Genomic DNA, 27,529 nt, shown 5'->3' with positions numbered 1-27,529 from the left:
AGTTATTGGAGAATCCACCACAGCACATGGTTTGATTGTGAAATGCCTAGATGGCAAAGGAATAGGAAGCATAGGAATGAAAGAGCGGTGAACCATACATTCTAAGCAGGTCTCCCACATGTGCTCTCAAAGGCAACTTTTGCTGTCTTATAGATGCATTCAAAATACATTTTTATCCAGCCATGCTGCTTTTGCCTTGTAAGAAAACGCTGACGCTTGAATATGTATGTTTATAAAGCTAGCACTTTGGAATAAAATACGAAGCAAGATTGTTATTACTGCAAGCAATTTTAATACAAAAAAACTGTTTTAAACAGTTCATTGGTTGAGCTTCAGTTTCTGCCTCAATTAAACCAATTGAGAGAATCACACAGCAATATGGTCAGAGCTGAAGAGGAACAATATTTAATAAATACAGAAAGTCCAGATAGCCCCTCCCCAGACCCACCCGCATGGTCACTTGGTCAGTTGTTTTTATCACAAAGAAAAGTCGCATACAAAAGCGAGATAGGACTTGCTAGCAAGTGCGCTGGTGAGACTCATTTAAAGGACAAGCAACGGTGCATGTAAGTCCCAGGTTTCTTCTAGGAGCAGAGGTGACGTAAATCTCAGTCTGGTTTGAAGTCGAATGACCAGTCAAATAATAAATAGGAAAAGAGGTGCAGATAAATAGCAATTCTGTAACAAACAACGTGAGTCAGTCTCTTATGCGAACTGACTGGGTGGCCATCCAGAAGAGTCTTCTAACGGGTAGGACAGGAAGTGACAGAAGCACCTTTCCGTCCCATCCTCTAAAGGACGTATCTGTAGGGTTGCCAACCCAGCGCTCTCTTCTGGACAGCTTTGAAGTTCTACCCCCCAAACCCATCACTATTATTTGCTCTTTAAAAGCATAAGTGCTGGGACAGTATTTTAAAGACAGCATTTGTAATGAACCCCGTTACTGTAGCATGTGCAAATGTTATTAATTCAAAGAAACTCCGATTTCTTCAGGTAAAATCACATAACCTTTAAAAAAATGGAAGCAGACGCCCAAAATCCCCTCACCTCATGTGTCTCTGTTTGAGGTATCCATGATTCACAAAAAAAGAGAGTTCCTTGAACACTGTAGGATTCCGGTTTTTTCGTTTTTTAAATATAATTTATCTCGCTGAGACAGCAAGTCAAGTTTATAAAGAGGCATTTAGGAACAATCCTAAAAGATAAAGCAGGTTCACACCCTGCACCGCGCAGAAATCCTATGTATAATTTTTTTCTTAACTTTTTTTTTTTTTTACACTTTCACATCTTGACTTTTTTTGCTTGCTTTCCCTCTCCCACATTTCAGTTTTCTGGGCCCCACTGTGAATAGGGGTGACCAGGAGGCAAATTTTATCTACATAAATATTCACATGAAAATAGTAACTTACAAAAAAGAAAAAAAAAAAACAAAAACCAAATAAGGCAGCTTCATAACACAATTATTCTTTTACACTTTTAACAATATAATTTTTCCCGTTTAGAATAAATATACATCCAATGTACGTAGCAGGGTTAAAAATTGGACACAGGTTTGTTTTGTTTTAGGGGGTGTTGGTACAGTATTATCTCTTGGGGCCTGGAGTTTTGGGGGTGGCAGTGGTAGTTTTCTTGGACATGGTTGGGATTTTGGAAGGTTTTGCCAACCCCCGTCGCGAACTGCCTTGACCCCCTGCCGCGCTGCTTTCTGAAGTGTCTGAACAGGCTGACTGAGTTTCCAGAAGGTCAAAATCGGAGGCATCACTTCCCCGCCGGCTGCTGGCCCGACTCCCTGCCCGACTTCCAGCGCGACTTGTGGGACGACTGGCTGTTTTTTTAGGATCTGAAATTAAATCCAGGTATTTGTGACCCCGCTGAAACACCTCCCTATTCTAACCCTTAGCAAATGGACCCCACCTCCCTTCAGTACCGCCACCAGTCTGCAGACACAACAATAGCAGCAATGTTATTAGAAGACTGTGCAATCAATACAGGATCACTGATCGCTCTATGATCTACGATGACAGTGAGCAACTTTGCCTAAAACTTTAAGACTCGCTGGAGAATGTCACAGCTTGTTTCTGGCTGTTCTCACTCCAGGCTCTGGGAGACAGAGGGTCTGTGGTATGAAGCTTTTATTCTGAACACAATTTAAAGGAAACGCCTCTTAAAATGCATCCCAAACTACTCAGGGTCAAGGCAATCACTGAAACATCTCTACTACAAGTGGATAAACAGACCAGCCTGTATAACCATGTCCTTTCGTTTATCCTAAGCTATTACAGATGGTCAGTATCTTATCCTTTCTCTCGACTGGAATCCATAGACAGGGACAGCTATGAAAGGAGGTACCACATATTTTAGCATCCATTACAGGTAAAACGGTCAACCTAGCACTTACCAGCCCGATTGGTTCTGGCACCTGTAGAGACTGGAGAGGAACTATTACTGGTATCACCCGCAAGAGAAGTTCGACTAGAGTGAAAAGTCGGTCGCTTCAGCTTACTGCCTGCAGACGGAGTCACCTTGGAATAAAGAACGCATCGAGAGTCTTTTAGACGTCATGGTATAATTCACTTTGTAATGGGTTAATATCAGAGGTAGATCTCGGCAACAGGATTCCAATATATAAATACCACCATCATCGTAAAGGTCAAGGAGAACACATACAGTAATTGTTTTATTGTTCCACCAAAGCCTCGTCCCTGAAAACATCATACCCATGGTGGCTTTGGGCCCTCAGGATAGCACTACATGCTAGTGCTTTTCCCTGCAAACCCATTGTTCATTATTTTGTTTAGTTTGACATGTTTTTATATCTATATCGATCCATCTCTGACTAAGCTACAGATCTATTTCAAAATACCTGAAATCTGTCGTCCATCTTAAGGCCCAAGTACTGTTTTGGGTCAAAAAGCCACACAAAAAGTCACATGAAATCCTGGGAAATTTCTAGTATTTAAAAAGTCCAGAACAATGTTAAAGGTTAGTTATGTTTTGGTGAAAATATGCTGGGTTTTTTTGGTGAAAGTGTGCCAAATTTCAGTCCCAAGTGACATAATAGGGCCAAGGGATTTCAGCCTAACGTATATAAATTGGGACAGACAACCAACAAAGAGAATTTTAAATATTTTTTTTAAAAAAATCCAAGACATTCGTTCAAGCATTAGCGGTGAATGAACACGGGAAATGCAGGCCAGAAGTTCTCCACCACAACTGACAGCTTCTCAATGAAGCTTTATACGCTACTCGCACTCTGTTTTCTGCTAAACAGTGTGCTCTGTGACCTTTACGATGTTGCAGATAAACACTAGAGGAAGCAACACACACAAAGCTTTCTCCCACTGTTACTTCTCTTGCCACAGAAATAGGAAGCCGAAGAAAGCATGACTGTAAGTCAGAATAACATCTCTGAAGAAGAGAGGACTCCTGAGTCCTATTGGAAAGAGCAGCTCCAAGTTTCTAAAATAAACCTAGTGCTGGTTTTAAGACAACATAAAATAATTGCAGGAAAACAGCCACCCAAGGTGTTACATCCGAGCCTGCAGGTACTGGGATTCTGGCATTTTACATAAGAACAGCCATACTGGGTCAGACCAATGGTCCATCTAGCCCAGTATCCTGCCTTCTGACAGTGGCCAATGCCAGGTGCTTCAGAGGGAATGAACAGAACAGGTAATCATCAAGTGATCCATCCCCTGTCGCCCATTCCCAGCTTCTGGCAAACAGAGGCTAGGAACACCATCCCTGCCCATCGTGGCTAATAGCCATTGATGGACCTATCCTCCATGAACTTGTCTAGTTCCTTTCGGAACCCTGTTATAGTTTTGGACTTCACAACATCCTCTGGCAATGAGTTCCACAGGTCGACTGTGCGTTGTGTGAAGAAATATTTCCTTTTGTTTGTTTTTAAACTTGCTGCCTATTAATTTCATTTGGTGACCCCTAGTTCTTGTGTTATGATGAGTAAACAACACTTCCTTATTTACTTTCTCCACACCAGACCCTCTATCATATCCCCCCTTGGTTGTCTCTTTTCTAAGCTGAAAAATCCCAATCTTATTAATCTCTCCTCACATGGAAGCTGTTCCAGACCCCTCATCATTTTTGCTGCCCTTTTCTGAACCTTTTCCAATTCCAATATATCTTTTTTGAGATATGGTGACCACATCTGCACGCAGTATTCAAGATGCGGGTGTACCAAGGATTTATATAGAGGCAGTAAGACATTTCCTGTCTTACTATCTATCCCTTTCCTAATGATTCCCAAAATTCTGTTCGCATTTTTGACGGCCGCTGCACATTGAGTGGATGGTTTTCAGAGAACTCTCCACAATGACTCCGAGATCTCTTTCTTGAGTAGTAACAGCTAATTTAGACCCCATCATTTTTTACGTATAGTTGGGATTAGGTTTTCCAATGTGCATTACTTTGCATTTATCAACGTTGAATTTCATCTGCCATGTTGTTGCCCAGTCACCCAGTTTTGTGAGTTTAACAGCACAATGGGCAGACTGATTCAGCAGCAGCCGGCTACCCTTTTGCAATTTTCAGTTTGTGTCACCGTAAAAAGAAATGCCTTTTAATAGTTGGAGGGTTGCTCTGGAATAAATCTTCTGACAAACAGCTGGAGAGAGATTTCCCCAAACTCCCTCTGATGTAAACTGGAGAGATTTTAATTTCTTTCTGTCTCATGAAGCTACAGCAAAGGGAGAGGAAGCAAAGGGAAAGTCAAGGAAGAGGACAGATGCCTCCTTGGATACATGGCAGTTAAGTTCCATTAACACATTTTAAAGTGCTGGACAAGCCTTTGAATAGGACCAAAAACAAACCGTGGAACGAGGTTTTAAGAAATTTGAAAGTAGCTCCCTCTACATGCATTTCTCTCTGGCACTTTTTTGTTTTGAGAGCGACTCTCTAACATTGTCAGTAAATCCTGGAGCTTTTGATCCTGGCCCTTGATTGTACTTTATAACAAAATGCAGTATCTTCCCAAAGCCTTTCTTATGGCAACACGTGGATCATTTCCTACATTTCAGGAATTACACCTGACTTTTTGATAACAAAACTTCGGAAACTATTTTCAAGGGAAGATCAAGTATGGGAGACATGACAAACTGCCGGTATGTTAAACCTCCAAAATCTATGTTAAAATTCTGAACCACCACCAATTCCCAGAGGTCAGAAAATTCTACGTTCAGGCCTGGAACTTCAGCCTGAATTCACCCTGCTGTATGAAAGTATTGCAGAGGCCTCGCATCATTGTGTGATGTTATAGGACACAGTAGATCTGCCGAAATAGGCCGAGAGGTATATGTACTGCAGAAACCTATGGTAAAAGTGGTTACTGGGCATGCGCTGTAGCTGATTTTCAAGTGCTAACTCGGTGAATTTATTCCTATTTTTAATATTAAGAGGCCCCTAGTTTTCATTATGGTCTTTTTTTGAATGCTAAAAAAAAAAAAAAAAGTGGCTAAAGCCAGGAAGTTACATTGGGTTTTGCAATCTGATAAATACTTGTTTTAAAATTGCTCAAAAGGGGTAAAAATTGATTTCAGGCATCTTGCACATTGAGTTTCATTCTTGTGTGAATTTCTTTTTTGATCCGAGTTAGGAACGCCTGAAAAACACCCACAGTCTTAGCGTTAGCTGTGCTAACAAGCGCTGCTATAATAAAAGAAAAGCATTCAGCAGGAAAAGGAAGCAGCCGCGTTCCTTCCTTTCAACAGGTCCTTTGACTAGCAGAGCCATACTCTACCTCGGAGCTGGACAGGTGGGAGTCGGAATTATCGAAGCCCCTGTGAGGGGTGCCAGCTTTACTGTTTACCAACCAGGGTTTGTCATAACAGCGAGAGAAGTGATGTGGAGTCTGTGAAATGGAAAATCCAAAGGAAGGGTAGGGAGAAAGGGGGGGGGAAGAGGTGAAAAGTGAGTGAAAATGGAACAGAAAAGTATCCGAAATGGGAAAAACAAACAGAAAATACATAAATTCCAGAAGAAACAGACGACAAAATAAAATGCACATTGGCACAATGTGGTGAAAAGGAGACACAAAAAGGCAGCCACTTCCTCCGTCATGCTAGCCGGCTGCTCGTGTGAACAGTGATGTCCAAGATAAGTCTGCTCCTATCACACAGAGAGACGGCAGGGGAAATTCGGACTGGTGGAAGATACGAGAATCGGGAATGGTCCCAAGAGTTACAATGTGAGAACGTAAAAATAAAAACAACCTCAATCGGCAACTCAGCCTTTCCTGAGACGTGTTTACGTTCTCTCTACGAATGGTCACCTACCTGCAGGTGTAGCGTATACAAAGCGGGAAGAAACTTGTTGCATGAATGATTTAAATATATCGACTGTGCAGTCAATGGATTTATCCCTGCCTCAAGTATCAGTTTTAAGCCAGGTTCTGCCATTCAGGTGTCCACCAATGAAGCATACATTCGCCTATTTTCTGAGTCTCCCCGCAAAAACCTCTCCTACCTAATGCTTCAGCTCCTGGTCTCCTTGGAACGGGGTCTGAGTAGGCGTGAGCATCAGGAAAGCAAAGGAGTATCAGCCTTACCTTGGCTCCACTCGCAGGCGTTGCTGGAGAGGATGGCACGGACGCGCAGCTGTGATTACTCTGGCTTGCACTAGAGCTGGAGCGTGTTGGGGAGGCAGCCCGGGAGGAGGGTTTCGACCTTCGACCCCGTGACCTGAAAGGCGTCATTCCCTGCGAGGCTCCCTCTGGTAAAATAAACTTCTCTCTAAGTTCGAGGTTGGTCCTTCCTCGTGCTGAAAGAGGAAACAAAGCATCTTCTGAAAAAAACCACCCCTGAGGCGTTTCACCCAAGTCCTGCTTAGCCCCAGGAGGACATCCCTCAGACATCCACGAGACTCCATCTCTGACCTACAATGGACGTCTTGCTCTCATCCTGGCCACAGCAGAGCGAGACCAGCGCAGCATTCTCGCTCCGTTGCGACGATGTAACTTTGCTGATTGGTTTTTGAAGACTTGTGATAGGCGAAAGAACCCTAGAGGTCCAGGAGTTCAGACAGAATTATGCAACTTTTATGCATGTCCTGGGCCTATTATACAAGTCTAGTTAAAATTAGCACCAGCAGCTGATGACATTCTTAGGACAGGTTAAAAATACTGAATAGAACAGCTCGGAAAGGTCGTACTCCTGCTTTCACACCCAGCGCATGACTATGTGGAGCGTGACCAATTTTCCAAGCTTCAACAACTCATATCAGACGGCAGATGTAAAATTTGGATCTGAAAGACAAAGAAGCAACTGCAGGGTAGAAGCCTTGTTCTGTGATAACCTAGGGATGGGAAGAACCCTGGCACCTGCACCCTAAAACACCCGTAGCAAAGCATTAACAGTAGAGACGAAGAAGCAGAGTGGCACTAGTAAATTCAAGAGCTTACAGAAAGCAAGCAGCACCGCTTCCGAATCATGCTGATTTCAGCAACAAGCCGCAGGTGACAGAAGCAAAGAATGTTTAGCATGGGCTTCAAAAGATAATCAGAACCAATTAAAGTCTCAAAGACTGTGTTGAGATAAAGGGACGTATTGACTACTACCAAACCTAAGCTGTTTCACGTAAGGAAGAGACTGTAGTGAGTAAGGACTGTTAAACATTTCCTTTTTTCTTCCTTCCAGAGGGCTGGGTGCGGGGAAAGATGGTTTCCAGTCCCAGACCCCTCACACAGACACACAGTTTACTTTCTCTGGCAAAGAAGTCCTTGTGTTGTATTTGCTTTCCTTCCAGACAAAATGGGCTGGAAGCTTTTCTCCTCGGGAGTCCCTCAGCTCGGCAACATGCATCAGTCCCCGCTTCCCTTGGGAGAGGATTTCACATTCTAACAGGCCTTGTTCTTGGGAACTTGTTCTCGATACACACTCTCTATTCGCCTTTATATTTCTCCACTTGATTATGCCCTAAACAACCCTCCTCTCTGCTTGGTGCTTATATCTTCTAAGCAATGTACCTGCTTATTATGGCCCTTACTTAATCAAGATTTAGTTAAGCTCTCTTATTTTGTTAATGCCTTTCCTCACAAGTCAATTCTTCCAGCCCGCTAATCATTTTTACTGCTCTTCTATGAACTCCTTCCAGTTGGCTGACATCTATCTAATACCGACATGCCCAGAACCACCTGGAGTTATTACGGGTAGGCTCCTCCGTGGTGTGTAGTGGAACTAACACATCCTTCTTCCACGATACACTGTACCGCAGCCAAAAATATCAGTGGCTTTTTTTTGCTGCCATAGATTTATATGTTACAAAGGCCAGAAGGAACCATTGCGATTGTCTCATCCGACCTCCTGTACAACACAGGCCATAGGACTTCCCTGAACTGATTCCTGTTTGAACTAGAGCAGGTCTTTTAGAGAAACATCCAGTCTTGATTTAAACGTGGCCAGTGACGGAGAATCCATCGCAACCGTTGTTCCGTTGTTCCAATGGTTAATTACCCTCATTGTTAAACAAATGCAGGCTTGAATCCTAGTCTGAAATTACACACTCTCACTCCGTTGGGTGTGGCTCATTCCCCTTTCGGAGAATCCCAGCTGCTGAATGCTGGTTGCGGCCACGCTTCACCACGGGCCTCTCTCACGCCCCGTACCGAGCTCTCCGGCAGAGGGAAAATGGAGAAAACCGTTCGAGTCCCACTAGAGGCAGGAGTACTGTCTTTTTAATGACGCGTTAGCGACATGCATCTCAACTGCTGCTCTGCGTGCTGTGGTGGTTTCCAGGGCTACCGTGCGGACGTTCATTGCCATTAGAGGTCCTTTGTGGCATTTGAAAGCCACAAACAAGACACACAGCAGAGATTCCTTTAGTACACACGGGGAATTCTCCAGCTTATGGCAAAGAACACTAAGAAGAATAATGTAATGTGCCAAGGCAAAAAACACACCGACAACAAAAAGGCCCAGGTTGACCTTATGCAGACCTGGCTGTTCAGCTGTGAAATACAGGGGAGTCAGATTTTTGTCTTGAGGGAACATCCTTTATCCCTTGCAAAATTCTTCCTACCTTGAGGCTGGATTTAACACAACATTTTCATTAACAAATCCATCATGTAAGATGGTTGGCACTGGACTGGGAGATTCAGAAGACCTGGGTTCTATTCCCAGCTCTGCCACTGACTTGCTGTGTGACCTTGGGCAAGTCATTTTTCCTCTGGGCCTCTATTTCCACCCCCCTCCCCTTTGTTTTGTCTATTTAGATTTGGAACAAGGACTGTATCTTTATGCACTTGCATAGGACCTCGCAGGTAGGCGTTTCTAAGCACTCTTGTAATACAAATTATTTTTTTAAAAGGAAGCTGCCCAGAAATGGTCTGAAGAAACCACTCTCTGCAATTCACCTCAAGACAGGTAGCATCTGGCCATAGTACATTGTACAGCACAATCACAAGCTGCTTCACTGTCTGCACAGAATAGGAATACATGAGGTACAAGGCGAGCTCCCAGGCTGTCTACACAGGCACATGAAAACTAAACCCAAGACAACCAAGTGTTTTCGAAACCCTTTGTGGAGTAGGTTTTTGAAACTCCAGCCTCATGTACCATCACCATAGTCTATTTTTACATCTAGAAACATCTAAAAAGGAATAATAGGAGCTGAAATACAGTATGAGGGTGTCCAGGACTTGACGTGGGAACTTCTCTTATTTTATTAATAGAAATAAATATGTAAACTGAAGAATTGGGTTCATCTTATTCATTTCAAATGAAAGTCACACATCAAGCCCAAATGAACTCTCTCTGGATCAAGACGTCTTAGAAAGGGACCGACTGTGATTAACTCTGACCTTTTTCTACCACAGAAAAATACTGATCCAGGAGAATCTCACCGATGCAACATTTCAAAATCCAGAGAAAAATCACTGTCTCCAATTTTTTCATGCAGTACATGGTTCAGTTTTCCAGTCATAAAAATTTTTAAGCTTCCCTTGTTTATTTCCAAATGTTTCTGATAAAAAAAAATCAACTCTTTTCAGATAAACTGAAATAAGATCCCTGGGAGCTGAACGCAGTAAAAAAGGAAGGATGGTCCAGTGAGGGCACTAGCTTTAGACATGGGAGAGCTGGGTTCAATTCTCAGTTCTGCCACAACTGCTCTGTGACACCTTGGTCAACTCAATTAATCAATCAGTTTCCCATCCATAATTGGGACTATTACTACAATACCTCACGAGGAAATATATTACGATTGTGAGGTATTCAGATACTGCGGTAATGGAGGCCAGATAAGTATCTAAGATACAGAAAGCACAATGATCAAAATGTCTAACTATGAATCTGTGTTTGAACAGACATTATATAGTGCATGTGTTTTTTCCGGTTTCTGACGTGCCACTCAATTTTCGGAGAGTCGATTTAGTTAAAAACTGTTTAAAAAATGTCTCGAGTAGAATATTCTTGATATTGTCAACACTGTCTCAGCATCACAAAGGCAGCAGATGTGGTGGGGCAGGCGGGCTGGTTAAGAAGCAAAGCCATTCTTAATGATGGGAGAGGGGGGGTGCCGGCAAGAGTGATAAAGCAAAAGTAACGCCAACCTATCGGAGACTGACTGGCAATCGAAGAGCTGGAATCAGAGCGCTTTATTTTACTTCCAGGGTGGTGAACTAGAATAAAGAAAAACACACACATACAAGGAAACTGAGAGCAGGAGAAAGCAGAAACTGGTCAAGAAAGAAATGCACAGTTGAAGGACAGTTCTTTTTCACCCCATGCAGCGCTGCCATTTTGAGAGGCGGGGAAGGAAGAGTTGGCAACTGGAATCTTGCAGGAAATTTTTTAGGCATACACACACAGAGCTTCTGGAAACAGCACCATTGTCCCTAAAAATACAATGTGAGGGTTTTCTTTCTGGAGGGTGCAGCACATTAGAATCACATTTATCAGCAAGAGAGATTATATTCTTGTCTAGAGGCTTCTTACACCTGATTTTACCTACATTTGTATGGAATTGGAATGGTTTTTATTAGATTTCTCTAACACACTGGTCATCTATCAGCACATTGGATTTGTAACAGTAACATTTACAGTGGAATCCACACTGACAACTGTTTGTTGTAAAAGACACACAAGTCCACGAAGGCAGGAGTTCTGCTGAATTCGGCACATGCCAGCAACCCAAAGGAAAACACACACAAGACACCCGGCTTTTGGCCATTGTCGAAGAGTGCAGACAACAAATCAAAATGAGGGGTTTAAACTACGAAAAAGAAATGGCCAGCAAATTTGTATGGAAAAAAAAAAGGATGTTAACAAAATAATTTTTAGTAAAAGGAATTTTCTTTTTATTCAGGGTAACTAATTTTAACTCCTTGATACTCAAGGTTTGGATTTCCTGGAAGAACCTTTGCAAAGGGTTCATACTGCAATACTGCCATCCCCAGGTGTTCAAAAATTATGCAATTGGCTTAAAATCATGTGATTTTACACAAACAATACAGAGTTTTTTTTATTTGCTTTCTGATTTTTGAACTTTCAGGTGCACTCAGATCACATTTTCAAGCTTTTCTCAGCAACCAGGAGGGCGACGAACTTGTTTGTTTCCTCTGAAATGAAAATTGAGATTCTCACCTATTCACATGACTCCAGAAGTTGGGGCTTTAAGAACAGGACCAAATATTGAGAGACTTGCAATAAATAAGCTTGGGGTTTTTTTTAGTGCCTATTTTCTCCAGATCTTCCTTTATTTGCACAAGCCCACAGATTGATGAGAGCTGCTTCAATGAAGCATCTTGTGCTACCTGGCAACTTCACAACTATTGTGGAGATGAAAGGTCCCTGAGAAACAGGTTCTTTCTTACCTCTGCAAGGGTCATTTTTCACTAAAAATTCATCCAGGGCCATCCATCCTCCTCCAACTCGAACCATGACAGTGCTGCGCAAAATACGGACCAGTCGCAACTGCTGGGAATCACCAAACTGTGGAACCAACAGAGAAGCAGTTCAAGCAATAAGGCTATAAAATGGAGACACTGCTCCTCTCCAAAACAGACTGCGTCAGGGTTAGTAATATAACTACACTGGAGACTATTTGAAGTGCTACCTGTAACCCTAAACATTTTCAAAGCTCTTATTAATGTTTAAGGCTTCTCCAAATATATCAAAAGCCTATATGCTATGTGGGAATCAATTCACTTTGGTGTCAATTTATGAGAATTTTTTCATCTAAAGAAACTCAGGATAATGCTACTAACAAGATTCTCTAGGGCTAATGCCAAAAAAAGAAAGCTGAGAAATTCAAATGCAGGTCAAAGGATGGCCAGGTAGCAAATGAGAGTTTCTAAATTTGATGTTTTGAGGGTTTTACCCAAAGAAACAGAATTTTATTGCTCTGCCTTTCATTTCATGAATAATAATAATAATAATAATAGCACTTAGCTCTTATGTAGTGCTTTCATTAGTAGATCTCAAAGCACTTTACAAAGTGGGAGGTCATAGCACCATTGTCCCCATTTTACAGATGAGGACACTGAGGCACAGGGTGGGGAAGTGACTTGCCTCAGGTCATGTAGCAGGCCAGTGGCAGAGCCCAGAGTAGAGCCCAGCCACCGGAGTCCCGCTCCCAGTGCTCTATCCATTAGACCACACTGCCCACCGACACTCCTGACACAGTCCGCTTTGAAAGGAGACATCTGACACGTCACTGAAGGCTGGCATAGCAAATGCTAGCAGTGCAGCATCAGCACTGTGAATGAAACCTCTTCACCAAGTCTGAGGTGTGAGCATTGCACCGAGCCTCAACCAGCCAGAGAACTCCCACAGGAGAGTCACCCAATTACTGTGAATCTAGAATGTAGAAATCTAAGGTTCGAGTCCCAGAATGCTTATTAGTGATTATAATAAAAAGAAAAGGAGTACTAGTGGCACCTTAGAGACTAACCAATATATTTGAGCATAAGCTTTCGTGAGCTACAGCTCACTTCATCGGATGCATCATTGGATGTACTCCTTTTCTTTTTGCGAATACAGACTAACACGGCTGCTACTCTGAAACCGGTGATTATAATGTTCATTAGGAATTTAAAATCTCCCCAATTTCAAACAATCAAGTGTGCCCCTGAATCAACAAAATCACACATCTCTTTCCAGTTCCCCCGTGCTACTGTTTATGAGACATTTTCATCCGCCACCATGCACGTGCTTCTCTTCAGAGCCATCTTCTCCTAATATTTACATGGACACTCAGACATCTAGCAGAACCCCACCTGGACTACTGTGAACAGTACTGGTCCATGTACCACAGAGGCTATCATAAAGAGCAGCAAAAATTCCACCCTGTCTTAGGAGCTGAAGCAATGAGGGAAAACGAAGGAGACTGGGTTGATTGCCTTTGAAAAGGGGGATACTTCAACATGATCTAATAGAGGATTTCAGAATTATGAAGGCATTGATAAATTAGACTCTCTTTTTAACATGGAGAAGGAATTAAAAAAACAGGAGACATAATGGAAACCTTAGGAAATGAGGAGTAACTAGGGGAAACTTGGGCAGAATTACTTCATGCAAACGGTGCTAAACACTTACTGGGGAGGTAACTGAGGTAAAAAAAAATTACAGATGAGCTCAAGACACATCTAGATTGATTTCTGCAGAAAGAGAGTGCTAGGGGGTACTGGAACAAAGCAGGATTAAGGGTTCCTTTTCCTGTTCCAAACATCTCACATGCCCCCTACTCTCCTGAGACTACATCTCTCCCCTGTTCTGCACAGCCCTTTCTCAAAGAGTTTCATGCATGAGCCTCTTTTCAGATTTCCCCTTTGCTCTCAGGCTTGAGACCGAGCTATGGGCATCTCTAGGGCTCTCTTTCAATCTGTAGCTGCAGGCAGTGTCTGTTCATGAAGGGATCCTGCTTCCATGCTCTCCCCAGCAAGTGGAGGCTGGAGTTTAGTTAGTTTTAGAGCAGTAGGATTCTCATTTCTGCTCTCTGGAGAATCAATGAGCCACAGAATGGAAGATCTTTAGCGCTAAGCAGTCAGGGGCTGGAGTGCTGGAAAGGTAGGCTGTCTGGCTTCAGAGACAATGATTTTTGGTCTCAAAGTTTCTAGGTTGAATTCTCAGCTGCACCCAGTGTGTGATGGGCACACCTGGGGCCTGGGGCAACACACCTCTCCTGGCGCAGCTGCTACGCCAACTAGCTATAGCCAGAAAGAGCTATTTATGACTGCTGAGGCTCACTGGAGGACAAGGGCTCTCTGGCTATGCCCCTTTGCTGCATTGGTTCTATACTAACTGAGTAATTCCTCCATGCTAGGGGAATCCTCAGCTAGCTGGATACACTAATTTTGTAGCCCCTTCACTCCAACATAGCAGAGTGGAGAATCTGACCCTTCATGTTAAAAATACAAGTTACATAATTTGCTCCAGTCTTGTAACATTAATTAAAAATTTATTGTTAATAATCAGATACAGTTTTATAGTTCCCTTCAAAGATTTGTCTAGTCACCTAGCTAGAATAAACGGGGAATTGGTTTCTACCCTTTCCTTCACTCAAGAAATTCACATTCCCTTCTTTCATGGCACCACATTTAGAGTCCAGCTCTTCAAGTTAAAAATCCTCAGTAGTTAAAATAAATGGATTTCCTTCGTTGTTCAAACGGAGGCTGCATTTTTGTGATGAAACACATTACTCCAGTCCCTTTATCAATGGGGTTCCTGTGTTCTTGTCAGCCTTCAGTTACCATAATATTAATCACAGAACAGAATATAAGAGTAGGTACATGCAATTTTTCACGAACTTTCTTCCAGTTATGAGTTACTCAAAGTCGGTGAAGCAGGGGATGAGGGTTTAGTTATTGTTACCTAAGAGACTGATCATGTGAATGCAGCATTCTCATTCCATAGTGACTGTGTTATAGTCAAACCCGTCCAGATCCTGGTATACAGTCTGTGTTCAGAAAATGTTAGCCTGTATAAATTTTGTGAAGAGTGTTACAATATAATACTTAGTCCTGCCTTGAGTGCAGGGGACCGGACTAGATGACCTCTCAAGGTCCCTTCCAGTCCTATGATTCCTCCAGCAGCAGAGTCAGAATCGTGAGACAATGTTCTTCTCTGACAATTCCACCATGAGCACTGGGACCTTACACGTTCCCTTTCACATGAATGATGCCATAACCTCTAATACAACTGGGGCATGAGAGGAAGAAGCAATTTGGAGACTAAATCTCTCCATCTTTGTAGATTTCTGATTTTCCCATTAAACTTTTTACTTCTTTCCTCCAAGGAGTTTTGCCATTTGGTATCGCATTTTCAGGTAAACATCACTCTGTATACCAGACTCTGCCAAGTAACACAACCAACTCTAACACACCATTCTTTAGATCACATCTTCCCACAGCAACAAGAGAAAGATTGGTATTATAAACACACACCAAGCCATGTTTGTTAAAAGAATAAAAGACAGCATTGCAAGGCACACTGTACCTGATTGCCGAGGAAGAACTACGGAGAGAAAGAATTTGGGTGGGGAGAAGATCAGATGGAGAAAAGAGGAAGAGGGGGAGAAAAACAAGAAAACATTTTATAGGATTTAACAATGCAACAATCATGAAAATCTTAGTTAACCACAGGTAGTTAAAAATCAGGGTACTTGATGTTATTTGACATGCTAACTGTTCTTTTCTGTCCCTACAGCAGAAGTTGTAATTCATCGCTTCAAAATTCACAAATAAGGGCTCGTTGTCACAACCGTGTGACAAAGCCACCCCCCTCCCCCACAAGAGACGTAAGTTACATCGACCTAAGCACTGTCCACACTGGCACTATGTCGGTGGGAGACATAGCTTCTGCCTCTCATGGAGGAGTAATTATGCTGATTGGAGAGCGCTCACCGATCAGCATAGCGCGTCTTCACCAGCCGCGCTGGTGCAGCTGCGCCGATGTAGCACGGTAGTGTAGACTTGCCCTGAGTCTGATATTTGAATGTGCACAAGTGTTGCTATTTTAACTCCTCCATGCCCAAAGCATGCAGGAAACCCGGATGGTTTGCTGCCGGTCCATCCCAGTGAATAATTTGAAATGAAAACACGAAGTACCTTAAAACAGATCCATTACACAAATATTTTGCATACCTTTTTAGAAATGAGCTACATCAAGTGAAGAAAACCATAGGCGTAAGGTACACACATAAAACTTTGAGGTAGTTATTGTCTATAGGTATCTACAGATACAACATCCCCGCCAGTGAGTGGGCTAAGCTCTCTCAGAACACTGCCACATCTATGTTTGTCTTCTTCTTGTGCTATTAGGCACATCCAAGATTTAATGCACCAGGAAAGCATGCTGACCCTTAGCCTGCCCTCTTCTCAAAAAGTCACAGGAGAATCTCACAGACCATCTATCATCATCTGTCCATATATATCCCCCCCATTACACGCTCATGTGATAGAGAAACCACTTGCAAGCTCCCCACCAATAGGATCATACAGTTATGACTACTATCAAGGAATCAGTGTGCTCCATTAAGGGCATATTGCTGCCGTTTCCCCAGAAAGTCTCGTCTCTAGAGACCCTCAGATCAACTTGGGGAAGAAGGAACTAGTCTCTAAACTCTTCATGTTATTTCCTCATCACAGAGCCCAAGATAAGTCTATGTCTCAGGTTCCTGAGTGCATGTTATTGGTCTAATCTCTGGACTTAACATCTCAGAAGGTAAGAGGCTAGCATAGGTAAAAATTCTGATTTAATCTTTTAAAGAGTAAGATCTCAATACAGTACGACAGAATCAGGTTGCTTCAGTAGAAGTTAAAATGGACACTTCTCCCTGGTAGGATCACACATGAGCTAGGAATTAGGAGAACTTGTGCTATTATGGCAAAGGTGGACGTCTTCCTCTTACCCGATACTTATTCTCTCCAATCTGCTCCACTTGAAACCTCTTTGCACACTTACACTGCGCCACCTGCCTTGTGACCTGTTGCAAACAAGAGGGGAAAAGGTCAGGGATCCGTAGTTTGCATCTCTTGTACTGGATACATGGGACACAGCATATTGTGCACAAAATACAGATTATAACAACCTTCACTTTAAAATGTTTTGAATATCCAAATATTTGAACATTGATCTCAAGTCAGTACCACTGTGATTCTCTGGGTACTCATCAAGGCACAAGTTTCCCCCTTTGGATAGGTATTTTGAGAAGCTGACACATTGAAAAACTGAAGCCCTACATAATGCCCACTAAAATACCACTCTCCTTAGAATCTCCTTTACCTCATCCTCAATTTTGTCGGCATCTGTGGTTGGCCGGTAAGCATCTTTGTTAGGATGGAGAGCAGCCACAAACTCATAGTAATCAATATAGCCATCCCCATCCCGGTCAAAGATGTCAGCCACAGCAGTCATCTCTAACTTAGTGGTTGGGAATTCTGGAATGAAGAAGAAAAACAAATAACAGAGATGTATTACAGTCTGAGAATAGATAACTCCTTGTATCCTCTCACCATCTGTGCAAAGAGCATATACTCTATATCCCCCCACCCACACACGCTTCCATACCTGGAGTCTCCACCACAATAGTCACAGGAAAGGAAACAGGCTACATGACTACTTGAGTTTCAAAGCATCCGATGAAGTGAGCTGTAGCTCACGAAAGCTTATGCTCTAATAAATTTGTTAGTCTCTAAGGTGCCACAAGTACTCCTTTTCTTTTTGCGGATACAGACTAACACGGCTGCTACTCTGAAAAGTATCATATAGATTCCAGGCCTCAAGCAATGACAGCCTCTTGGCATATCGCTACAATAGCAAACATGTGGGGTGGGATTGCCAAGCTATCATTTCACAGCTGTCCTCTCCTGACAGAGGAGCAAGAAACGTGCCTTGCATTTGCCTCGTAAAGGGTGGGAGCAAACAAAGTTTCTCGGAGATGGGTTTATTGGGTTTTGCAGAAGGATGGGATGAAACAGATCGAGACTTACTAGATGCTAAGATTCCATCAATAAACTCCTGCCGGGTGATTTTTCCATCCTGATCTTTGTCAATACGCCGGAAGAAGTCCATCACCCGTGATTTCTTGTGATTCATCCAGCGCATGTATTTCTTTCTCCAGATGTCAAAATCAAAGTTCGCAAACTCCTTCAACTGGAAGAAGACCAATTAGAGTCAATGGGAGTTGAAAGTACAGACAGAAAACATCCCCTGCTCTACAGAAGATCTTGCTGAGCTAAGATTTCAGCAACTAAGTCAAACTGTGCATAGCCTTTGGGGGCTGACTGTCACTTTCTCAATATTCCACACCTCTTCAAAGCAATTCTTGGAAACAGAGGCATAATTAGGCCACTCCTCTTAAAACCATAGCCATGGGCACAGTTTCCATAACAGAACAGGGCACACAATGCATCAGACAGCCACCATGTCGAATACGTGTCACACACTCATAGACACAGAAAAAAGCGAAGTATCCTCCAAACTTTTAAACATACACGTATGCCGATATAACAGACTTACACACATACACGCAGACGCATACAAAAATAGCATCTTTGCAGGCATCTAAGAACACGGTTCTCTCCCCAGACTTGTCCTAAGGATGCCCTAGTTCCTTTATTTTTGAAACTCCAATTCCTTTCCCACTCTGCACATCTGCATTGTTCTCTCTCGCTTTTCGCCTAAGCAGCTGAGAACAGAGCTTCCTGCTTGGTTTTTTTGCAGGAAGGACAGCAGTTTCTCCTCTGAGGTGGATAGCAATGTTGCTCCATGGATAAACTAACAAGTAATGCTTATTCAGCCGTCAGCCTGCCTTCCCCCCACACCAACTTGACTCTTGACACGACACCTCTGCGGACCTGGGCAGCAAGACCCCAAAATGCTTCCAAATTCAGTTCTCTGGAACTGCAGTGCCAAGAGTACACCAATGGCCAAGACTAGCTTAAATCACTGCTCATGAGAAGACTGTTCAGTTCGTGAAGCACATTTAGGATGGATTTTCAGGAGCCCTTCAGCTAAGAAGAGCTCAGGGTGACTCAAAACAACGACATCTTAGTGCTTTTAAAAAAGCCCCCGAGTTAAAAGTCATAAAGAAAAACGTTCATACGGGTAAACCAAACTGACCTACAGAAAAAGCAACAAAAAACAAACACACTCACTTCTGGGCATAGCTGCTTTGTTAAGCATAAACGAAAACAAAAATTACATTAGAGGTTTTGAAAAAAAATATACATCGTAGCACTATATTTTCCAGACTATTATTGCTGCTTCCAACCAGGTCTGATTTTCATTAGCAGCAGAACTGACTTTAGTAGCGCAGAGCAGTCAGGTTAACCTGCAGTTACTACGGAATATGGTTTTCAGCCGCACTATTTTAGCGGAGACTTTTCTGTTTGGCATTTTTAGGACTAGGGCAGTCAGAGCCCATGACATGCACAACGCCGTTCAAGAGGCAGCTCTCTGCCCTTCTCTCTTGGGAGTACAGTAAACGACTCTTTTCCACCACAAACTACCCCTCGTGTACCAGCATCATGGGGTCATTACCTCCTCCAGCCTATCAAGAGTGTCATTGAGCTTCCGCTGGCGTTCCAGTGCCAGCAGCCACACCTGCTGCCAGCGTGCGGAGAGCTGGTTAATCCGGGGGTTCTTCGTTTCCGACTGGGAGAGAACTGGCATGGGAGGAGGGGCAGGGTGACTCAAGGATTTCCCTAGAGAAAGAAAAATATGCCACATGGGATATTGCAGGATGGGGCGTTTGGATGATCCAAGAAAAAAAAAGAAAAAAAAAAAAAGACAACAGCTTTGTTTGTTTCTCAAATAGAAAATCTCTCACAGGCTTTCCCATAAGGACTGAGCTGGCAGCTTTTAAAAAAGAAAATACGAGGTTAAGAACGTTCAGCACCACAGTACTGGTGGTATTGCAGTTTTACAGACACCATTAATCTGCGGTCCCCACCCCCACCAACTCCTGTCTTCCTTTTCCCTTTGGTTTCATCTTCCTGAACTCGTGCCAATAGGACTTTCTGCTGCAAGAATCAGACATGAGGAAATGGTCATGCAAGAGAAACTAGAATAGTAACCGGACCAGTTAAATACAGCACAAACTTTTCAGTACGCTTAAAAAAGCAAAATCTCTGTAAACTCAAATCAGAGCCATCAGGAGTCTTCGGATGGCAGAAAGGCAAAGAATAATAAAGCTCCTGGCATATGTCAGCCACTATTGCAAATGCCACCTCATTTCCCCCTTCTCATTCCCTGGCAATTCCCAGCCAATTTCAAGTGGTTGGCAAAGCAGGGTGTATTTCTAATTGAGAATTAGAGCCAGACTAATTAGTTTCCTGTGTGTTTTTCCCTCTCTCTCAGAATGCATTCCTGTAGCGGATGCACAGAGCAAGAACCTGCAAACATACTGTTGCTGCGGGATTTCTCAATGAAAGGTCCGTGAGCTGGTTCCGTGGCTTTCCTCTTGTACGTCTTAGTGACCCGGTCCACGTCTGGCTGTTTTTGTGTCATCTCCTCCATAAAGGACTGTTAAAGGCAAAAGGGAGAAGAGAACTGTAACATTTATCATCTTCTCAACTTCAGGCTGCTGTTGCTCTAGATTCTTGCTGAGAAACTCCAAGCCCGTAGCAGACACACAAGTACATACTGAATCCTAGCTATGTGGCTTTGCGGTAAAACTATTCCACAGCTGTGGCTTTCATTTCCAGTCCTGATATTTTGCTCCCTGGCTGAGTGGAACACAAGTCCTAGACTTGTTTAAAATTGACAGGTCTGGATGACTAACATGTGGCTGTAATAAGATCATAAAAGTAAACTCTTCTTCTTCCCCAAAGGTGGTTGTTACAAAAAGTTCAGCCTCCCTGCTGCCTGTCAGACTCACAATCCCTGCCCCAGAAGCAGGGTAGACAGGAAGTTAGCAGATCTCAGCAATGGAGTTACCTGGTGTTCAAAGATGAGGGCTTTGACCTGATCGATATTTTGTGGCATTGGTTCTTGATCCCGCTGGATCAGTGTGGTCTCAGCCCACTGAATCCACGCTAAGAGTTCCTCCAAGAGCTCCGCGTTAGCCACCAATTCTGAAAGCGCAGTCTCGAGCCTCTGCTGGTGCTGCTTTGCCCAGGTCAGAACCTGATGGAAACATCCACAAGACTAGCTGTCAGCATGGGAAACAAAGGCACTTACTCTGTGACGTTTTCCCTCAGGAGAAGGAAAACAAGGCAGCCACCACTCTCGCTGGTTCACTGGCTGATGCACATTGACTTGTGAGAACTGATCCAAGTGGACAGGACTAGGACATCTATAGTTCAGGACAGTAACCCATTTACATGTCCTGCTGCTTCATAGGTTCCAAGGCAGGAAGGCTCCACTGTGATCATCTTGTCCGACCGCCTGCATAATACAGGCCGGAGAACTTCCCCACAAAGAAAAGTCCAAAAGAAGAGACTGATCATTGATTCTATGACTGGCCCTATTTCCCGGCAGTGACAAGAAAGACCTTCCCTCTGCTCAAGTAGACCGGGTCCTCTGTGACTCACCTCCTCAAACCTGGCTCGGATGATGGTGATCCAGTGTTTAATTGTGGTAATGCAGTCTGGGTGGCATGCAGCTAGGATAACTTCTCCCATCCCCACCGCCGCGTTCACATCCACTCTCTTTTCCTCCACGTTCTTCATGAACTCCTAGACAGCAGGATTCCACAGAAACCACAACGGCTGTCATACCAACAGAGACAATCTGGTCCCTTTAACCTGACCCTAAAATCCCCTCATTTAAACTCAAAAATAAAGTGACTTGGGAGTTTTGGATTAAAGTTATTTTCATTCTAGGTTTATAGAGCACAAGTAATTTTCCCTACCCACCAGTGCCTGGTATTACAACTCCAGCCCAACTCAGGCCATGTAGCTATTTAACAAGATCTAAATCTCTTGTTTGGAAAAATCTCTTGCCCAAGCGTCTCACTCCTGCTGCCTAACAGTGAGACGTTAGTTACTGCCCTTTGTTCCTGCCACACATCTTCTCATGAAGGGCCGCTCTGGATATGTCAGCACAGCAGTGTAAGCCCAGGGTTTGAACTCAGGCTCAAGCCTAACCCTCATTCCGGCGACACACAAATTGCGCTAACCCAGAGCTTGGACCCAGGACCCAACGGGGGTGGGGAGTCCAAGCCTGAGTCACGCTGGGACCCAGGGTTCAAGCCCTATTGCCCTGCAACACAGGCGCAGCCCCCACTGGACTCGTGATCTGGGAGTCTGCTTAAAATATCCCCCAAGTCCACGGACCGACTTTCTTTGTCCTCTGGACAGTCAAGTTTTCCCACGCTGCACCACAAACAGAGGCTCGAGCAGCCACACTTTGGGAAGTCTGGGACATGGGGGGGGTTGGACTTTGGCCTGCATAATATTGGAGCCCCAGAAAGGGACCCAGGTTCAACAGTTCCTAACCTGGGGTTACAAATGAGTGTAGAAGACCAAGGCCTAAGCTAACAAAGGCAGGGTCTGCCAACTCGAAGCTCTGCTAACCCTGGCCTTGCACTGCAGTGTAGACACACCTGCTCAATCCATGTTTTCTCACATTCACATTTCTCACTGGTTACCTTGTGTATGTCAATGAGCGAGTGCAGCGCTTCAGCATCATCAGGCAGAGCTCCCCTAAAGCGCAGGGTCTGTTCTGCCTCGGAGAGCCACTCCAACAGCATGTGGACTGCAGTCCGGAATTCCTCTGCCTGAAACGGCACCAAGAGACAGATGCAATGAGTGACTCCTAGCGTCTCTACCCGGCCTGAGTCTCTACCCACCATTCAAGAAGCAAGGCACAGCAGGGTCTCTGTGGAACAGAAGCAATAAAAGACCAGACGGTCTTTGCTCTGTGTTTGTACAGCGCCTAGCACGATGAGATCCTGCTGCATGCCTGGGGCGCGTAGGCGCTGCAGTGACACAAATCAACAAAACAACTGAGTTGGTCAAATAGCCTGTCCCCTTCCCTTTGAGTTCGCGGCACTGAAAAAGGGAACGAACTCCCTTTTAAAACCATTTGTGTACTCTGCTCAGTTTGTTACCTTTGGTCATTTATTCCATATACTAACTACTATGTATCAAAATACCACCTTGGCATCTTTTATCCTTCCTAGGCTTACGTTTAGTCCACCCTCTCATATTGTTCCTATAGCTCTGAATAGTTTATCACCATTCCCTTCCGATTTGCCAAAACCGCGTATCAACACGGCTCTCTCTTCAGCTCCGCTTTTCCAATCAAGGCTTTTATTCAAAAAGAAAAAAAGAGAGTGGAAGAATAACTGAGACCCTCGGAGCAGCTCTCTCATTCTGACTGTTATCTGCTGGACCACTCCAGTTGCACAATAAACACTGGAGGTTGAGCATTCTAATGATCTGTACTCTCACCGTGAGATGATCCCATGACAGTGACTCTAGATGTTAATTTATCCTCACAGCATTCCCCGTGTGGTAGGGATGTATTATCCCAATTTCACAAAAGCAGAACTGAGACAGAGATTAAGTGATTTGCCACAGGCCACAGAGGGTGTCTGGCAGAACTGGGAATTGTATCTAGATCTATCTCCTGAGCCTTCGTCCAGGATCATAACCACAGTGGGGCAGAGAATGCGTCCCATAACATTTCCCCCCCGGAAGATGGCAAATGCTTGTAAAGAGCTCCAGAACACAAATTTCTGGTTCATTTCTTGACAAGACTCACCCTTGAATTTGTACAGGTTCAGAGCCACATATAAAACCCTGAAAGTGAAAGCGAACTTGGAAGCCTCTTTCTCCTTACCTGCTTCAAGGCCTGCTCCAGCCGGGTTTGTTTGGACACGGACAGCTTACATACTGTGTCCCAACGATTGCTCAACTCTTGAAGCTGCCCTTTAACCCAGGTAGTGTCATCCCGGCTGCTCTCGATGAGCTCTCGGCCTGAGCGTTTGAGCACCTGCACGGTGCCCGTGCGCTTCCCCAGTTCCTTCTGGAAAACCTACCAAGGGAGAAGAGAAAGGTCCATCATGGGTCTTCGTGCTGAGGGTTTTACTCTTGTTCTCTAGAGAAGAGGGGCAGCATAGGCTTGAAGTTTTTCAAGTCTGACAATAGGGGGTATATAAAGTTGAACTGGTGGTTTGCTTTCTTCCACCAAACCCCACTTGAAATGCTTCAGTTTCGGCATTTTTCCGCTAATATAATTTATTTTCCTTGACACAGAACTGGTTATATGTAGAGTACGTAGGCACACATTATAACCCACTGGTGAGTGTACGTTACAGATCCGCTCACAGTCAGGTTACACATGCACCAGTGGGTTACACTATAACACAGTCACACCATCAGCAGTACATCACACAAAGCTGGAGACAGCTGAGCTTGTTTTATTGAGACTGTCCACCTGGATACCAAAGTGGATATCCTGGATATCCTCTGCTCTTTCTGAGAGCAGTATGGGAATCTTTAACTTGCATCTGGGCACCATCAGAGCATTGCAGAAGGAATCCTGGTTTAATCTCTCGCCCGAAGGATGGCATGTTTAATAGGACACCACCATTCACGCCAATGCAGTGGCTGTTTGGAACAGGAGCCCAAGTTCTAGCCTGGGATTTGAACCTCTGACCTAACCCAGAAGCGAAAGCACTTACATCTGAGACCTCCTGATGAATACTGCCGAAGTGGAGTTTACAGAAGGATAAAAACTTTACCCCCTCTCTCCCGCTCCAAAAACAGAGAGATCTTTCTGATAAAAGCCAAGGTGGAACAAAGCAGACCTGAAGGTTTATGTGATAATTCCAAAATAGTGATACCATCTTTCAAATCAGTCTCCCAGGCATTTACTCAATGGAAATCAACCTGCACAGCAGGATATGCAGCTCAACAGCACACATCTTGCCAAGATGCTATAAGCCTGGTACGTCTGTTATGCAGTGGATGGGGAACTAAAGTTACTTTTGCTTCCCAAAGGGCAACTGGTAAACCCTCCACTCTTACCTTATGAGCATCCATCAAGTTCATGACCAGATCCAGATCACCATGGACTGGTTGGTCTTCAGCCAACTGGGGCTCCACCTTGTACAGCCAGTCCACCAAGGCCTGAAGCGCATCCATGAATTGACCAGAGAACAGCAGGGCTTCTTCCAGCTTGTGCTGCCTGCAAAGAGAGCATCAAAGGATGTTTGTACAAACTTTCCGTCCAGAATATCAACGCTGCTTGCAGTTCAATTGGAAAGTGTTTCTTTTTCCACCCATCTTTCTGATGGTATCATCATCATGACAAATCCCCAAAAGACATAGCCTCCTTGCAGAATGAGCCTCACCCGGATCGATCTCCTTACGGAAGTCTGGCTGGACATTCAGTTTACATTTCTGATGCCATGCTTGGCATCATCTCTGCTCTGTGGCCTACGTCCATATTCTCAACAGCACATTTACAGTGTGTGATATAAATCAAGCTCACAGGGTCATCCCATGTCCGGTCCTTCACTGTTGCAACAGTGTTCTGCAACAAATGTTCCTCTCACCTTTCCACAGATTTGCCGCAGACTGTGTCCCACTTGTCCCGGACTTCTCCAAGGAGGTTGTCCAGTTTCTGAGTGTCATCTGGCAACACGGCTTTTTCTTTGAGGGCTCTGCCAGTCCGGATCGTAGTGTCGTAAACAGGCTGTTTTCCACCGAGCGTCTTTTGGAACTCCTGAGTTTTACAACCAGGGAAGAGCACAAAGGAAATGTCTTTGGAATACATAAAAACTTGTGAGTGAATAGCTTAGTGGGATAAATGCCTCTCTCATACAACTTTGTAACTATACTACTGTAACGTTAAACTAACACGTGGAGTATGCCGTTCCTCTGATTGGATCATCTCTTCCCTCCGATTTGAGAAAAATGACTGTGTTGCACTGCTTTGACTGGAAGCAGGTTTCTCTTCCTTTCCAACTAACCCACACTTGAGGGCATTAATCACAGCTAGAATGAAAACAAACCCTCTACCTTGTGCTTGGAGAGCTGCAATTTGATTTTGTCTGGATCGTTGGAAATCTCCAGCTCAGAGTCCAGGTGATTCTCTGCATCTTCCAGCCAATCAACCAGCTTTTTCCAAGCTTCGTGGAACTGAAATTGCACAGAAGGTGAGAGCAGTTAGAGCTTGGTGTTTGTGTCTTCCAGGCCTTCTGAAGGCTTGAGACACTTGGATTCTGAAAGCTAGAGAATAAGCAATATCGCTGGGTCCTCTACAACCATTTTCACATCCCTCACCTGTTTAGCCCGTTTCCTTGCATCATCAAGAGCTCGGCCTCTATCCACCGAACGCTGGACTACTTTCTCCCAGCGGGACTGGACACTGACCAGAAGGTTCTTTATCAAAACCACATCTTGCTTTTGACTGAGGAACTTCAGCTTGTTCCCTGTTTGATCCAGCTCAATGATCTGGTCCCGGTGAGCATTGACTTCATTGGCAAAAACCTAGAGTAACGAAGATTTACTCTCATTTAAAGAAAAAGCATGGAAATGTCTCCTAGTTTCTTCCAGACACAGAAAGCACTGAGCATGGCTTACAACAAACTTTTGCTTTGTAAAACAGAATCAGAGTGTTACCTTGTGTTCATCTATCTGAGACAGCACGGTATTTAGGATAAGACTGGGTGGAGGTGCAATGTTTAAACTCTGCTCTGCGAGGGTCAGCCAGTTAATGAAGTCCTGTAGGGAATTCTGGAACTCTGTTGCCTGGTTGAGAGCGTCTTCCAGCTTCGACTGCATTTTAATAAGGGGGGCGGGGGGAGAGAAAACACAAGAGAGCACCAAATTCACAATGTGAGGCTTTGCAGACAAAGACATGTATTGTAAGCTAAGATGAAATGAGCTCTCTAATGGGAACTCATCAGTTCAGACAAAGAACATGACTTGTTTACCAAGAAGAGGAGATTTCAGTGAAAGTGGCTGTTTCAGAATCAGTTTCTTCTGAAACAAACGGACAGGAATTGTACATGAAAGAGGAGACTGCTCAATAATCACCATCAGAGCTTCCTAGGAAACAAGCCTCCCTGAGATAAGCTGTTCTGTGGCAGGGAGACAACACTTCAGTGGGGACAGCTGCGGAACCAGAAATTCAGCCCGGGTAGAGGCCAGCTTCTCTGATTTAATGAGAGAACTTATCGCTGACCAAAGTACCAGCGCAACGGAGTTCGGTCAGCAGAGAATTTGGCCTGCTGTCTCTTAAGAAGCAGCAGTGTATCTTTGCTTTTCAGAACTGGATAATGCTCTTCATACCTTCTTTTATTTCTTGTGTAACAGCCTCTCTCTTATGTTCACTCACATTTAATTTTACTTTAATTTTCTCTCTAAGATTTACCCTGCTCTGGTAACTAGCTGTACAGTTAACACTTTGATGCCAGACATCACTGATAACACCTATGTCAGAAGGCATGCTAAGCAGATGTAATCAGGAGAGAAATTATCTAAAAGAACTGATCTAAAAGCACTGATCTTGGATGTCTGAAGCACATGGCTGATTCTGCTTATTGCAATCGACCTGCGTTCTGGAGAGAGCATTACTGCAGCAGGGAGCTAATGGCATTTTACTTTCAAGCCATGTCT

General features: G+C 43.9%; 1 protein-coding gene across 15 annotated transcripts in view; it reads right to left on the bottom strand.

The window, feature by feature from the left end:
• Window positions 1-269: 269 nt before the first annotated feature.
• Window positions 270-27,529, bottom strand: part of MACF1 (microtubule actin crosslinking factor 1) — a 253,775-nt gene continuing 226,515 nt past the window's right edge. For 8 of the 15 annotated variants that reach the window (XM_074934503.1, XM_074934500.1, XM_074934502.1 and 5 more), the window contains 20 exons: window positions 26,531-26,686; window positions 26,192-26,398; window positions 25,928-26,047; window positions 25,462-25,631; window positions 24,932-25,091; window positions 23,742-23,936; window positions 22,546-22,674; window positions 21,488-21,631; window positions 20,892-21,080; window positions 20,360-20,477; window positions 19,494-19,657; window positions 17,942-18,104; window positions 17,235-17,389; window positions 16,861-16,935; window positions 15,447-15,464; window positions 11,825-11,942; window positions 6,563-6,774; window positions 5,756-5,866; window positions 2,399-2,522; window positions 270-1,840 (listed from right to left, as the gene is read on the bottom strand). In XM_074934503.1, the coding sequence (XP_074790604.1) occupies window positions 1,584-1,840; window positions 2,399-2,522; window positions 5,756-5,866; window positions 6,563-6,774; window positions 11,825-11,942; window positions 15,447-15,464; window positions 16,861-16,935; window positions 17,235-17,389; window positions 17,942-18,104; window positions 19,494-19,657; window positions 20,360-20,477; window positions 20,892-21,080; window positions 21,488-21,631; window positions 22,546-22,674; window positions 23,742-23,936; window positions 24,932-25,091; window positions 25,462-25,631; window positions 25,928-26,047; window positions 26,192-26,398; window positions 26,531-26,686 (2,985 nt within the window). In that variant the 3' untranslated portion in view covers window positions 270-1,583. Of the gene's footprint in view, window positions 1,841-2,398; window positions 2,523-5,755; window positions 5,867-6,562; window positions 6,775-11,824; window positions 11,943-15,446; window positions 15,465-16,860; window positions 16,936-17,234; window positions 17,390-17,941; window positions 18,105-19,012; window positions 19,124-19,493; window positions 19,658-20,359; window positions 20,478-20,891; window positions 21,081-21,487; window positions 21,632-22,545; window positions 22,675-23,741; window positions 23,937-24,931; window positions 25,092-25,461; window positions 25,632-25,927; window positions 26,048-26,191; window positions 26,399-26,530; window positions 26,687-27,529 lie in introns of those variants that run through there. The other 7 variants (XM_074934504.1, XM_074934506.1, XM_074934494.1 and 4 more) reach the window with 4 other exon arrangements.

Source organism: Natator depressus, chromosome 19 (assembly GCF_965152275.1).
Source record: "Natator depressus isolate rNatDep1 chromosome 19, rNatDep2.hap1, whole genome shotgun sequence".
Lineage (NCBI taxonomy): Eukaryota > Metazoa > Chordata > Testudines > Cheloniidae > Natator > Natator depressus.
This window is presented reverse-complemented; position numbering and strand designations above follow the sequence as displayed.